Here is a 16,806-nt window from a genome sequence, read left to right as displayed (position 1 = left end):
CAAGTTCTAGTTTAAAACAACAATTGGTTTGGATCTGGTTTTATGATTCAATTCAGCTAAAAATGCAGTAGACATTACAATTAGGTTAATATAGGTATCTATCTCTAATAATGTAAATCTCCTACCTTTAAGTGCAATGACTTTGCTCGCAGGGTTCATGATGGCGCTGTCTGCAGAGATGGGCCTGCGGATGGGGGTGTTTGGGTCCGCCATATCGATGATCACCACCTGTGCCTGTTCTCCGACCTTCTCCCGGACACAGATGAACTTATCCGACTCCATCGTCAGGGTGCTGAACCCGATGTTGGCTGGGTTGATCCCCAAATTTTGGAGCTAGGAAGAACAGATATGTTTTTAATTAATTTAAATTCGGTTGAAATAATATATTAGGGGTGTAACGGTACACGTATTCGTACCGATCCGTTTCGGAAGAGGGCTTTCGGTTCGGTGCACGCGTGTACCAAACGGTTTCCGAATAGTCTTTAACAGTTAACGGTAGGCTTTTTTTAAGCGCGGAACACACTTCAATCCGAGATCCCACACGAACATATTAAGTATTCAGTCCATTTTATCACGACATTCAAACGATAAATTGCCGTTTTGACGCTCTTTAATGTGGCGAGACTGATCACTGAACACTGATCACAGTTCAAGCGGCCATCTGTGAACGTGATCGATCATCTCTTTCTAAAGAATAAACATGAATAAACATCTGAAGGTATGTTGAGGATACATTACAACTTACTGTCACGTATCATATGTGGTGTAATCGCTCAATCAGTGTTTCAACGGCGGAAACACCTCAAAATAACTGCTGTAAACAATGTCATGTAGCATCACATTTACCTCAGGCAGTCATTCAGTGTCCACAGAATTTTATTCACTAGAGAAAACAACTCTTTCACTAAATATATGCTCTATATAAGCCTATATATGCATTATATTCTACTTAACCTGTTAGTGATGTCTTGATTATTTCATGTATGTTTAAATAAACCTGTCATGAAAATGACAGACACTGTGTATAAATGATTATATTTCAACAACGAATTGGAGAAAAACTATTTTACAATTAGATTTAGAAGTTATTGCAAAAACAGCCTTATGTGAAGTTTACATGTATGCGTACTATTATTTGAGTGTTGATTATTATACCTAAAAATAAATAGCCACTGAATTTAGGCTAATAGTTTGGGCTCTGTTGTTAACCTTTAATATTAATGTGCAAGTAAGGGCTCCCTATGTTTACAGCAATATCTTCAATAAACTTTTAGTTATAATTTAATTCATTTAAGGACAGACACTTTTTTTCTTAAGTAAACCACTGTTTAATAAAAATAAATAAGCAATTTTGTAAAAAGGCTGTACCGAACTCGTACTGAACCGTGACTTCAAAACCGAGGTACGTACCGAACCGTCAGTTTTGTGTACCGTTACACCCCTATAATATAATATATATATTTTTTTTAAACCAACACTGAAAATAATTCCCATTTTAAAAGTGTATACAAACAAGAGCATGTCCTTTTGAAGAGCCAAGAATGAAATCAATACACATGGGAATTTTGTTTACTAGGGGTGTAACAATACCCTCATGTCACGATTCAATACTGAACTCACAATGCGATATTGCTGCAAAACTCCAAGACATATGGTAAAAGGTTAACAAAAAATGTAGAGTTGATTAAAATGCTAAATTTGGTATTACATTGGGGGTGGAAATGGTGCTGGGAACTAGGGATGGGCGATATGGACTTAAAAATGTATCCCGATATTTTCTAGTATTTATTGCGATAACGATATCAATGACGATAAATGTAGTATCATTCCCCATGTTTTTGGATACAAGTGAGAGCTGCATGCAGACTCAGAAAAACAAATGATCTTACTTAAAACGTACCTGTCATCAAATAGGCTCCTATAATACATAATTAGGGCTGTAATCAACCAAAGAAAATCTTGGTCGACTGAAGTCCTGAAATTTTCGACTAAAAATGACGTTAGAAAAAAAAAAGTTAAATTAATTAGCTGCGGACTGTGCGCAGTACTTGGTAGCCTTGTTGTCTGCATAAATTAATTATAAATAAACATAAAAAACTAGTAGGCTATTTGCAGTATATTAAATCGTTTTTGAGCTGATTATTTTGCACTGAAATGAGTCTGACACACGAGTCTGTCGGCTCTGACAGCGTCGCATCAAGTGCACCTGCGCAATATCATAGCCTATGACTTCCCAAAATATAGTACTATTGTCAACTAGATATCATCACAAGAACTTTTGAGGAATATGCAACATAATTTAGACAATTGTTTTTGTCATATGTATTATAATAACTGACAGACAGTATAATTTCAGCCGCTCTGTGCAGCTCGAACGTTAGGAGCTCAGCTGAGCTCAGCTTCGCGGCTGAGACACGAATAGACTATTAACTTAAAGCTTTTACTCTTAAACACAAAAGGCACGTCCACTTTAATAAAAAATGAATATTTATTAAACAAGCCAGATCAAGAGCAGAAAAAACGCTCTCACAATTAAATAAATAATATAAGTTACAGAAAACTAGCCTTCTTCAATCTGTCTCTCTTCTCCAGTGGGTTGGGCTAATCCAAAAGTGAAAACAATGGGGGTGTTCTGAAGGCAGACTGTTACCTGTGAAACAGGGGTGCTCTGAAAACACCCCCATTAGCAATTAGTGTTTTCCACCTGTTGAAATGAACGCGGCGCGGCAAAACTGATTAAATGAACGCGGCAAAACGGACAGTACAGATCCACTTTTGCGGCACGACTGAAGCGTGGTGTTGTGACGCTTCCCCTCATGTGTATGTTGATGGGCGTTCCTCAAGTTTACCGCTATGGGTGTGCGTTTGAGCCAGCGGGAATGAAAAACAAAGGACCGGCGAGAGACTTCTCTTCGTCAGTTGGTTGGGCCAATCCAAAAGAAGTGAAAACAATGGGGGTGTTCTGAAGGCAGACTGATACCTGTGAAACAGGGGTGCTCTGAAAACACCCCCATTAGCAATTAGTGCTTTCCACCTGATTAAATGAACGCGGCGCAGCAAAACTGATGAAATGAACGCGGCAAAAACTAATGAAATGAACGCTGAAAAAAATCGACCAATCAAAATTTTGGTCGAGCCAGAACGTATCGACCAATAATCGACTAATCGACTGGGAGATTACAGCCCTATACATAATATATATACATTTATTTTTTTTATGTAAAATTCCACACCAGCCTTTTCAGAAATGGAAAAGTTGCAGATATAATTGTCTTCTGTAAAAGTGCAGGTAATGTTTAAATAGTGCAACTGTGCTGAAAAACATCACACAATACAAACAATAATAATTCAAATCAATGACAAGTTTTAAATGTAAACCGATTCTGTATTCATACACTCATGGTGCAAACAGTAGTAAAAATAGCAGAAACAGCAAAAGTAATTATCCCAACCATGTCTTCAGATTACAAAAAAGTTACAAATAAGGATTTAATGATAGAACTTCAGTCATTTGAGTTGATAAAATAATACCACGAATTCTTCAACTAATAAAAATAAACTGCACTAAGGATTAATGAGCTTCTGGGTTCATGAATATTAATCACGTTGTCAGCGCTCATTCGAACTGATTTGCTGAAATCAAAACAGGCACAGCCTATGAGATTCCCGTTTGGTTTGTGCATTCGTCTCTTCCTGTTCACGAAAGGCTGAATAATTCCAAATAAACACCTTTATTTTACAGGAAAATACAACAAAGGATATTGTTTACATGTAGCACGTCAATTCTGTGTTGTGTAAGACTCTCTCGCTCTCTCTTTGAGTGTGTGTGTAACACTGAGCGCTCTCAGTCGCGCGCCTCACACTAGTGTTTAATGTGCGTCAAATACACTGCGCGCATTCATTGAGATGAACTGAAATAGTGTGCTTTACCGATCGATTGAGACGGAGTGAATCTCTTAAGCGCTCAGTCCAAGTGCTCAGCGAGTGAAAATACATCTGTATGTACAAGTTCAGATTGCCCTCAGGTAGCCCCTCGTTTAGCTATGAACTCTTCCGCAGCTCTGCACGTGAGATGCGGATTCAGTGCCGCCGCTCCCATCACGCGCTCCGCGTAGGGCACCAAGTGCTGCGGGGAGCACCACAACAAAAGTTCATATATACTAAGTGACGAACGCAGCCACCACGGCCATCATAAATGAATAACGCTTAGGGCATCAACACGGCCAGCGACGGCACTGTGCGGATGGGTCGCGCCATCAACTAGGCTTTATCGTTATTATCGCGGGAAGACAAATTCTTATCGTGGGGAGAATTTTTACCGGTATATCGCAAACGATAAGATATCGCCCATCCCTACTGGGAACCCAATGCACAGAACAATGGTGACACCAGAATAAAAATATTCATGATTCTGAGGCAGAAAACACAGAATTATTTTAGAGCATGCTTGACTAGATATATTTAAAATAATATAGGACACTTTTTTACTGGTTACATAAGACATTTGGCATTATCAGGACCATTGCATTATTATACATTATATTCAACATTATATATAGTAGTTTAATGTAGTACTGAAACAAAAACTCTGAACTTGAATTTTTTTCCCCTCATACAGTAATTTTTATTTTGGGTTAACTAGATACACAATACACATTGTCACTATCCAAGATACATAATGTTGCAGTTTTGTATATTCTAACACGATATACTGTTACACACCATTAATGTTTACTGATATCAGATTTCACTCTGACCCTGTGAATTATTATAAGAATTGACTTTAAGGAAAAAAAAAATCAATGAGTACTTCAAACTTCTGAAATTAAAATGGATTCAAGTGGCACAACCATATCAAATAGTAACAAGAAGGAACTTTGTTCCAATATAAAAGTGCTTTTGTAATCATAAAATTTCAGCAGTAGTGGTGTCTTTTGTAGCTTATGAGAATTTTTCGGGGGGAAAAAAAGGCATAGGACCAGCAAAACCTCCCTTTCCCCACTCCACTAAGCCAAACACATGGATTTACTGTCTGAAAAGGCCTTGAGGAATTTATCTCAGGGAACACAAAGAACAGATACAAGAAACAGATACATTGGTTAACTTGAAGTTACCTTAAGTTACCATATGCGGTGAAAAATTACTGTAAAACAGTCCAATTATTGGTTTTTGCTTTATAATTTACAGAGAAGAACAGTAAAAGGACATTCCGAGAAGTCCCTTCATTTATTAGAAGGCTGGTGCGAATCACAAGAGTCACTAACAGGCTAACCTTGTTACAAGCACACAAAAGCTACGCATCTGAAAAGATCAGAGGAGGAGAGAAAAACACTTCAATTATTTAGGAGAGCACTTGAACATCCTCAATTACCTCAAAAACCGCAGGTCAGAGTTTTTTTCTTAGCATAAGCCACTCAACAGATACAGCAAGACAACAGCAAATAACATCAACACACCGGCTCATCTTGCTGATTATAGACCTCACGCAAAATAAACACACATAATTAAGCAATCACTTTTTAATATATGCCTTTTAGCGCTTACGGCTGATGGTTTTAATTTGATCAGTTATCAAGCGATTAGTCTCACGTAGCCAGTAGGGTTGGGTACCGTTCACATTTTAACCGGTATCGGTACCGGAAATTCAGTACCGGTACCCAACGGTACCTTTTTTCGGTACTTTAGGGATTTACATCAATAACTCTAAATAACCTGCAAGTCATTTATAGAAGTGTTCTTGACATTATGCCAGAGCTGCCCTGCTCTCTGTCTGGCATTGTCTGTGATGTTTGATTACTGTAATATTTACTAGATAGTAGGCTACTAGGTACTTCAATTTAATTAATAAAAACAACCATATTATTTGTTTCTTTTTATTTTCATTTCTATGAAAAGATTTCCCACAAATTATGTGCAGTGTATTTTCTGGTAATCAAATGAAGACATGACATTCATTTAATTTATCTTTTAATTTAATTAAACTTTTTTGTCAAACAAAGTGCTTCACAACTGAGCTTTATATGGTTAAAATTAAAACAGAATTTTTTTTAATTTATTACTTTAAAAAAAAGGTTTTGATTATTATTAATTACATTTGTGTTAGTATTATTAATTGAGACGTATCTAAATTCTACTGTACAACAGTGATGTATTTGTCAAGATAAACCGGACTTTTATTTTGACGGGTTGCCGTTCCTTTGAGTTTCTGTGTTTATGATATGATGGTAGTTTTTCTCAAATGAAACGGTAAAATGCTCATGAAGTGACTCACAGTGGCTCTGGAGATGATGTTCCTGCGTTCATGTCCTCAAATGAGACGACAGAGATGGAAACATGCGACCTTCATAGTGATAGTGAGCGCGATAGTGAGCGAGTGTGTGTGTGTGTGTGTAAACCACGCTTCTATGGCGTTCATTCGCACAGAGACACGCAGGACTCGTATTTAAATAGTCTTTTTGCGGTTTATTATTCACAGACACTAGTCTATATCACCAGATGCGTTCTCAGGTACCGAAATTTGGTACTGATTGATTGATTGATTTAATGTGAATCGGTACTCGGTAGTACCGACGTAATTCGGTCGGTGGCCTTAAAAGTAGAGTTCGGTACCCAACCCAAGTAGCCAGACCTTCATACTGACGGCAGAAGGTCTGGAGTTTTTCGCAGCTTTCATTGGTCAAGGACCGCCCAAGAGGACAGTTAGGGTGCCATGTCATGTTTAGGGGTGTGAAAAAGTCGATGTTTATGCAATAACAGACCGGCGTGCATCTATAAATGACTCATTCAAGAACATTGTGCAAGTTTACTGCAACAATGGAGCCGCGAACCTCACATACTTTTGAAAATCCAGCGTTTCGTTGATCCTGGTAAGCACTCACTGTCACATTTGTAAATACTACAGCGTTCGTCTTCCACGAGGGAGTTTGGCGTCACAGCATTTGTTTCCAGGCGGACTGATAAAGAACATGACACACGTGTGTAGAATTCAACCAATCAAATGACAACTCCAGAAAAGTGTGCCATATGCATCAGACGTTCAGCCAACGGTTCGAGGCTGAGACTATCAAGCGGTATCAGTATCAGTGTCATCTCTAGCCAATAACTTTTCCTGTAGGGCCACGTCGGGAACATACAGGTAATACTCAACATCAACACTGACCTCAAATCCACTAATGAAATCCAGCGGGTTTCACGCTATTAAAGAGACACTATTCCGGTCTTAACTATTAGAACTAAACCAACCATGACGAGACTTCGATATCAGTCAAATAGAGACAAAAATAAAAGTCAGTGGGACGCCAGCTTAGCAGCACCACACCAGATGCCTTAGAAGTCTGAGTCACCAAAGACTCGGTCAGAAAGACTGACCCTGAGACAGAGAATAAGATCTGCACTCGCACACAGAGACTGCACACTAATAAATGCTGATCTTTTCTTGTACAGTAAATTAGTCTAATTCTGACTTTTGTGTCTTAGACAGCATGATTCACACCATATGACTAAGCACCACATGTAGACGAGAAAATGCAGAGACATCAAATCTGAAAAGAGACTTACGTTTGATATGGGTTCAGAGACGAGCAGAGGATTTAGTGTAGGAGACATCTTGATTTCAGGCATTTTCAACCAAACTGACAACTGCGTCTGAAAAGACTCTTCTAATACCAAGTCAGATGGCCAAAAGGGTGAAGTTGTAACTTTGTTTCTGATGAGCAGCCAAAGCCCAGCCTTGGTTATCAGCCGCCAGACAGATCTTAAACTCAAACAGAGGTGGCGGTTGAGTTTGTGACACAGATGTAGCGGCAATCTCCATTCTAATGTTAGGAAACCGTGCACCAGCTGCCGCACGTTGAATTAAAGAGATCAGAGCTGACAGCTGGACACACAGGGATGAGAAGCCGTGGTCTTATGTAACATCACTTACAGCATTCAAGGAAACACAAATAAACCGTGATGCTGTACAGGAGGAGAGTCCTCTGTGACATTCACAAAGCTTTCAATGTTTAGCAGTTATTTGACAATAGCGCCAAGCTATGCTCCAAAGACTTGTTTTGTCTAAAATCCACTTATGGTTTTGCTTTGCATTCGGGCTGATAACCATTTCAAAGAGCATAACTGAATTAAAGATGACATTTTAAGGTTAAATGTTATTATATTATCTACAAAAAGTTGTGACGAAGTCTATTCGTCGATGAATCGGTTGACCTACATTTAAGATGGTTTTATGATGATTTTTTAGTATTTTTTGGAGCTTTGACAGCCCCTGGTCCCAACCCACTTTTTAATTGTATGAAAAAAAAAAAAAGCTAAATCAGAACTTCTCCTTTTGTCTTCTACAGAAGAAAGAACGTCATACGGGTTTGAGAAGATATACGAGGCTAAGTAAATATGACTTTTTTCATTTTTGGGTGAACTAACCCAAATTACAAGGGACTTGGATATCTAATACAGAGGTTGTAGGTTAAATAATAAACATCACTGATGGCAAAGTCGTGGAGTTTCTTCAAATTGCTAAAATACTGAATTACTAAACTAAGAAACTAAATATTAACTAACACTAGAGAGCCAGTTGTCTTTAGCCAGCAATGAAATGCTGTACGTCTCATGCTGCAGTTCTCCGGCCTAATCAAAGAACAGGAAGGAACAGGAAACATATTTTCTAGGAAGAGCTCAACGGAATTAGCAGCACCTTTTATCAATGTGGAACGGACCCGGCACACCCGAAGCCACACCCACATTCCTTTGTCATGCGGCATAGACAGCCACATCATCACTAGCTACTAAGCAAGAATTATGAAATGAAAAAATAAATAAAACCAAATTATATTAAAAAAAAATTGGCAGTTGTGAGGTAAAAAAGTATTACATACATTTAAAAAAGGAGATAAGGGATAAACAGACAGAATAAATAATTTCTAGAAATATTAAATTAATTCACATGTAAAATCAGAAAACATAAAAAATTATTATTATATAAATTATATAATAAAAAAACATTGCTACTGAGAGAACTGAAGCCTGCTCACACACATTTCTGTGACCTTTCTTGCTGCATCTCAAAGATGACGTCACACATGATGACATCGCTGACATCACAGGCAGTTCTGATTGGCTGAGGGGAAACTCTGCCCCTGCAAGCTCTCATAACGCAAGTGACTGTGAAGCAAACGTAAGTGAAAGAGCACTCGCTGCTGTAGCGTCAGCCTCGGGCCAAGCGTGATTCATCCACAGCATGTACCTGCTGCTTGCGTCAGTCTCGTCACAGACATGCCCAGAAACTAACCCGCTTTCCCATTAGGCAGTTCATCACTGTCCAGGCTCCAAGAACACGCTGCATAGCTCAAGAAACATCTATTCGGAAAGAGCTGGCCAGTCCCTTCCTGGATCTTTGTGGACATCTCTGGTGTGTGCAAAGGAGGATGTGATATTGATTTTATCCTGGCAAGGAATTTGAATCAATAATTGCTAGGTGGTACAAGGAATGCTGCTCTTTAGTACCAGAAACAATCAAGAGGAAGATATTGAAGAGGACTATTCATTTTAAAATATATTAAGTTAGATATGAGCAAGATCAAAAGTTTGGACATGCATACTCATTGTTTATTAATAACTAGAACAGACTATTCTTTGATCTTGCATCCAACTAGGCAATTCAAAATAAATCATTTAAGGCATTTGAGCATAAACTTTTAAAATGATGAGATGAAATTTCTAATCAAGTGTGTCCAAACTTTTCAGTTGTACTACGCCGTTTGTTCAGCTTGGGAAACTCAAATAGTTGGCAATGGCATGTGTTCATTGACAGACACCGTAGCAAACAAAATGGAAATATCATACAATCTGTCCCCTCTCTGCTGGTGTATACTTCACTTCCCATTTTAGACTGTTTATTTTACAGTGGTTAGATAAAGATCAGTGCTGTGAACTTTACCAGTGAGTTAGCAAACTAAAGACAACATACAAGAGATGATGGTATGAACATCAGATGAAGAAAGAGACGGATGTTAGCCGAATCATGCTTCCTAACAGTGCTTGTATAGAGATGGCACAAACTCTGAATCAACATGCACCAATGCTAAACTTTTCTCTATATCCTAATCATTTAACAACAACATGTATTCTTTACTTTCTGCCTTCAATTAATACATTGTGTGATTTGTATATGTACATTTGTGAAATGCATAACTTGGACACAGTCACCACTGATAACAAATCACTCTAAATTGTACTGTAGACGCATGCATTTTCTGTAAAGCTGCTTTGAAACGTCTTGTGAAAAGGCTTGCTACACAAATAAATGTAGATTGAATTGAATATAGATTTCTTCAAACAAAAGATTCCGATGCAGAGTAAATATCCTTTCACACTGGACACGATTTTGACGCGCAAATAATTTGTGCAATGGTTTTATTTTTTGATCAGCTGTTTGTGTAATGAGTGCTTCCACACCGAACGCGAATGTTCTGCGGCGAAAAAACAATGTTTCGATGACGATTTTTTTTAACACTTGCAGTGACAGAAAAGGCTTAAACTAATCACATACAAGGAAATAAAGGTCACGAATTGTCCAGTTGATGTCATTAGCTATTCAAATCAACATTAACCTTTGCCAGGTATCGCATTTCTCACGAGATTACAGCTGTAGTCGTGTTTACAGCTGTACAGATGCAGCTGTGTTTGCCCACTGTAGGCTACAGACAACAATAACATCACGTAGATTTTTTTTCTAAACCTTGTGTCCGCGACTATGGAAAGTGAATGCGTTTCCGCCAGTACGTCTGTGGCCTTTAAAGGTTTACATTGTGACTGAACTGGAAACACAGCAGCTCCGGATCGATTGGTTCCTGAAGTGTGTGTTTGTCTCGTCAGATGCGGTGCTACTGTCTCTCCTCAAATTGTCCCACGGTGCACCCAAAACCTTCTTTTCGTCTTTTAAATCAAATGAAAAGCTCGTCTTCAGTGAATGATGAAGTGTCCGTGTTTTCTCAGCTGTCGCCACCAATGTTTTGGAATGTCGGAGCTCTGAAACGTCACAAAAGTCTGTGATGTTTCAGACTGATGTGAATGGTTTTGACGAGAACTATTCGCACACAAAATATTAGTTTTTCCGTTACGCGTCCGGTGTGAAAGGGCCTTAAGAGGGGGCAATGTGATTCTTTTATACACATTTTATTTATTAATTAGCACTTTAGATTATAGGGTCCAATTCTCACTATTAGCTACGACTTTTGCCTCAAACTCCTAATAACGGCTTATTAATAGTTAGTAAGGTAGTTAAGTTATTGGGTAGGATTAAGAGATGTGGAATATGGGCATGCAGAATAAGGCATTAATATGTGCTTTATAAGTACTAACAAACAGCCAATAGCCCAATATGCATGCTAATAAGAAACTATAGTCAGAATTGGACCCTACACTTAAAGGTGGGGTAAGTGGCATTTCAAAACTGCTTTAGAAAAGTGTCTTGGGCCGAGTACCAAAACAAATTTATAGCCAATCAGCAGTAAGGGGCGTGTCTACAAATGATGGTGGTGAGAAAGTGCTCAGTGCACGTCAATATTTAAAAGACACGACACAGGGCGGACATTAGCAGAGCGACGACAAAAAGAGAGAGATGGCAGATAAAAAAACTAATGTGGAAGATGTGGAACAAAAGAAGGCTTACGATCAGGCAAGAAGTATCAGCTTTCCAGCGCTGGAGAGAACTCAAGGAGCGAAGGCCGAGGTTGCTTTATTTCTTCTCCATAGGCGAGTAACATTGGTTTTGTTTTGTTTCACAGAACTAATATATGCAGGATTTTGCTGGAATATGCTCATCATGTGTCATGTTCACTTGCTTGTCCATTTTTGCAATCGTATTGTCGTTCACTTCAGCGACGATAATTACCCATTAATTTCCACACCGTATAAGCCTGGAGCGTCTGAACCTCCTCACTGTCTGTTTTCAGCTCCCAAAGTGTGTCCGAAACGTAAGATAATATACTCTTAATACATGTTTGTTTCCTTTGGTTCCTCTTTTCGTGATCGATAAAACCCTCTAATATTGTCATAATTGTAATGTGTTTGTTAGTTGGACTGTCGTGCTCGTGCTATCGAGTTCTTCATGAGAACTGTGTTTGTGTTTTTGGGATGTAAGGGATGACTTTTTCACTGAACATTCGACCTGGATTACCATAGTAACACACATTGCTTTCACTTATTGATGACATCATACCCTCGGCCGGCTGGCACAGCAGATTCCACCATAGTCATTGCCTGGGGTACGTATGTGTGGGGCGGAGCGTGTTTGTTTTGGTGATTTGAAATCAACATCGGTAACCAGAAAGCACTTACCCCACCTTTACGTGTTTTATTCAGCAAGGATGCATTAAATTGATCAAAAAATGACAGTAAATACACGTATGATGTTACAAAAGACTTCGATTTCAAATAAATGCTGTCGTTTTTTTAACTTTCTATTCATCAGAAATACATTATTAAACGGCACAAATGTTTTTAACATTAATATTAATAAGAAATGCTTTTTGAGCACCAAATCAGCAATATCATTTCTGAAGGATCATGTGACACTGAAGACTGGAGTAATGATGCTGAAAATTCAGCTTTACTATCGAAGAAATAAAATTAAAACATGTTAAAATAGAAAACAGCCATTTTAAATTGAAATATTTTACTATATTACTGTTTTTACAGTATTGTGGATCAAATAAATGCAACCTTGCAGAGCAAAAGAGTTTTAAAATGTTATCTTCCCCAAACGGTACTGTACCTAACTTAAAGGGGCTATATGCAACTTTTTCCCCAAAATAAACGTAACAATAGCCTTTTTATTTTACCATTTATGACTCAAACATCTCCTGATGAGCATACTGACACCTTGTCCGCTCACAGTGGGTGCACCTATAAGCCTGTATCCTATTTTTCCTATTTTCTGGCGGGTCGTCTTTTCCCGCGCTGTCTGCGGATGTGACGTCACCACCGCTGCGAGAGCGAGCAGAAAATGAGAGCAGTTCTGTTTTTTGGCCACAGGTGTCAGTTGCGAGTTTAAATTTCAGAAAAACGCATATAGCCCCTTTAAGGCCCGTTCACACCAAGAATGATAACTATAAAGATAACAAAAATATGGGCTAGTAAAATCGTCCTCAATATTAAAGCTACACTGCGTAACTTTTTTTGTTTATTCTTAGCTAAAAACACTTAGTTCTTTCAAAAATATATGTGCTCATTAATGTATATTTACTTCTTAGTAATAAAGTATTCTCGTAAGTTTATAATATGCCATTGAAAATACATACGGATGAGTGGTTCAAATACGGGTCGCCATGTTGCCCCTCCATCTTGAAAGTACATCAGCCAAAGAGGGACATACCCGTGAATTCAAGCTTCGCCTTTCGCGTTTTAACACTCGATGGCACCGTGTCGAATGTGGACTAGGTCGAACTGGAAGCCATATTAATCTTGGACTAAATCGGCCACCGTAGGAGTTAAAACGAAATCGGAATTGAGAGGAAGAGAAACTAATATTCACTGGATGGTCATATACCTTTTAACCGCTAGATGGGGGAAAATATCACACAGTGTAGCTTTAATGAATAGCAGAGTTGACACCACAGCGATAAAGATAGAGCAACGATATCGTTGGTATCACTTTCAGAACGATTTTATCCAGCTGATGAACAATAAAAACATTGACAGCCAATTAGAATCCATCCTGCTGTAACGAGCTGAAGCATTTTAAGCAAGTGCTTAGAATAAAAATATAATCCGCTGATGTGGACGCTAATATAGTTATCTTTATAGTTATCGTTCTTAGTGTGAACAAGCCTTTACTTTATAGAGGCAAGATCACATGCATGTAGAAATATATTTGCCTGCTTACTCAGAGTAACATGTGCAAGCAGCTACACCAACATTGAGATAACTTGCATAACATTAGGACATTAAACTTGCCTCCCTGCTGGCACTTTCACTGACCATTACACCAGTGTGGCATTCCACATTAAACCTTAAGAACAACCACGGACACTTGACTTTACTGGGTTAACTTGAGCGGTTGTTCGGTTATGCTGACCTAGACTATCTTTGAAGTGTTCATGCTTTTAGCACATTTTGATGGCCGAGCTTTGGTTTCACAAATCAGGGCGAGTGAGAGAAACGTGCAATACTTGAAGTGTCAAGAGCTTCTCTGGGTTTGAGCAGAGAAATGCAGCACGTGATTTAAATTTGTGACTTTCAAAAGCTGTCAGCACATTTTTTCCCTCCAACCTCCTGTGCCCATTTAACCCCTTTCCTTCTGTCTAGGGAAATACGGCACCTTGCTCAGCACAAACCCCTTGCGCCTTATGATAGCAGGATTCTCGGGGAAGGATACGCAATATGCTGAGGCTTGCACCGCACTGCCATCGTCCTCCATAACAGGAAGCTGGGACCATTGTGTAGAAAGCTAAATCAACATGTTAAGAGCTGTAACCATATGACCATAGGTGACATGTGACCAGCCTAGCAGGTTCAGTGTGGACAGCAGAGCGGGAAGCGAACGGGAAAGGGAAAAGGAGGAATGAACCCTCTCCGCAATGAAATCCGAGTTCAGCCGGTGCGGAGCAGTTCAAAATGGATAATGGATCTCCAGCTACATGAGACAGTCATGTGTGATCAGCAGGGTAGAGTTCAAAGATCAAATGCATTCACGGGGCTTTAAGGTAACGTATTAAACAGCATCACATAAAACACACAAAATCCATCTGAAGATCATCTGACTTGCCGCTGTATAATGCTTACTCTTAAAAAACAGAGTAATTCACTCAAGTGATCTGCATTAAAATCAATGCACTACAGGTTATAAGAAACATCCAACTTACTGCACAGTGCAGCAATGCTTCCAGCATTCAATGAATGAAGAAACTGCATTCGATTGAAACGGTCATTGCCTGGTTTTTAATTTGCATTGCTAAGGTAAGGCAATTGCAAAGTGATAAGACAGAGAACATCTTCCATATAGACCGACTGCCCTTGTATACCTGAAATCATCTAGTATATTGTACACCAAGGTCGCATTTAAACTGCAGATCTTGATGCCCAATTCCAATTAGTTGACTACATCCCATTTCTGCATTTACACTATACACTCGGCAAATCAACCCAAGGTAGATGTACTAAGCCTGACCCAGAATATCTTAGGCCAGAAAGGAAGTAAAAATGGCACGATTTGCAATGGACACAGACGAAATGATAATAAAAGCTTTTGCTGTCCCCACCATCTTTAAAGGTCAGCAAAACATCGGTCTCTTAATGCAGAGGGGAAAAGAAGAAGAAGAGGAGAGCCCTTGTTGCAGCCTGGGCCTTGAAAAGAGTCATGTGACTGCGGTTGGTGTCCACCTGATGCACGACTCGCATTGACAGGGGAATATCCGATCTATCCACTTACATGGAAGACACAAACGCACATATCCGATTCATATCAGATTTAGGCCTGAAACCGATATGAGAATATCGGAATCAATGTGCTTTTTTACTGTTTACAAGTTCATGGGTCATATCCGATCTGTGCCACATTGGAGGGGGGAAAAATCTGAATTGGGTCACAGCCTCAATGATTTATACGGAAACAGTCAGTTTCGGTGACTAGACACCAGTTTTGTAAACATTAACATAATCATTTAAATTTGAACCGTATAGTTCTCCACCCACTGCTTGGCATGCACTTGCATCGCGGTTTATCTCAAATATGACAACGCATCTAGAACATGGTTTGTTGAAAATAACGCATAAAACAGACAGAGTTAGACTAATGTATTTTTCTGTCGATGGATACGCATTCTGGCTTCCCCTAAACTTTGTTCAATGCAAGTGCTCTAACAGGACCAGTCATTTACGCCGTCATCACCCGGGTGTTGATAGCGCCCGAGTGCAGGTGAGACCTAAGCAACACACGTTGATTTCTGTGTTTAAACTAAACTCATTTAAGCCTTGCAATTTTAACATTGAAGAGCAAGGAGACGTGAATGAGAACGCACAAATATTGAGTAGGCCTGTCACGATAACTACTTTTTGTTTCCCGATATACCGTCCCAGAAGTAATTGCGATAAACAATATTATTGTCATTTTAAGACTATTTTATGCCACTGAATATATAATCCTAATATAACAGCATAATAATGCAAGTAGACCTACACACTTTGAAATTACAACCTTTTAATTCTTTAGATCATGGAAATTAAGGGTAAAGAATATATTATCCTAAATACAAAATAAAAAAAATTGAATAAATAGTAAATAAACATTTTCCCCTGTGAAACGGCTTTAACACTCGTCATTCTGCGTTGACATTTATATGTGCACCAGAACAGGGGATCGCGGCTTTGAAATCGAGTCCATTTGGGCTTATTCTTCCAAAATGTCAGTAGTGGTCAGGAAAATACTATAACGCCTCAAATGGTGCTTTTTTTCACCTGTCGATAATCGCTCTGTGTATGAAGGAACTGCCCGAGAACCACTTTCACCTCCGTCACGGAAAACATACAAGATGACGGCACAATCGAATAAAATGTTGGTGAGATTCATTATCATGTAAACATAAGGGGCGATATATCGCATCACAAAAAATGATTGAGGTCATGTACATATATTGTGCGATATATCGATATATTGATTATTGCGACAGGCCTAATATTGAGTTCTCTTTCAAGCCTTGCCCTTGAATGGACAAATTCACAGAAAAATTGTCAACATGCCCGTTTTGGCGAGTATGCTAGCAAACATAGTAGGTTATGTCTTAAGTAAACGTAAACAGACGAGAAAGACAACGC

At 38.9% G+C, this 16,806-nt stretch overlaps 1 protein-coding gene across 1 annotated transcript in view; it reads right to left on the bottom strand.

Moving 5' to 3' along the window:
• Window positions 1–16,806, bottom strand: part of cltca (clathrin, heavy chain a (Hc)) — a 52,898-nt gene that overhangs the window by 33,557 nt on the left and 2,535 nt on the right. Inside the window, exon 2 of the mRNA XM_079804597.1 lies at window positions 126–333. Within this exon, the coding sequence (XP_079660723.1) occupies window positions 126–333 (208 nt within the window). The remainder of the gene's footprint in view (window positions 1–125; window positions 334–16,806) is intronic.

The sequence above is a fragment of the Gobio gobio genome (assembly GCF_949357685.1).
Source record: "Gobio gobio genome assembly, chromosome: 22".
NCBI lineage: Eukaryota > Metazoa > Chordata > Actinopteri > Cypriniformes > Gobionidae > Gobio > Gobio gobio.
This window is presented reverse-complemented; position numbering and strand designations above follow the sequence as displayed.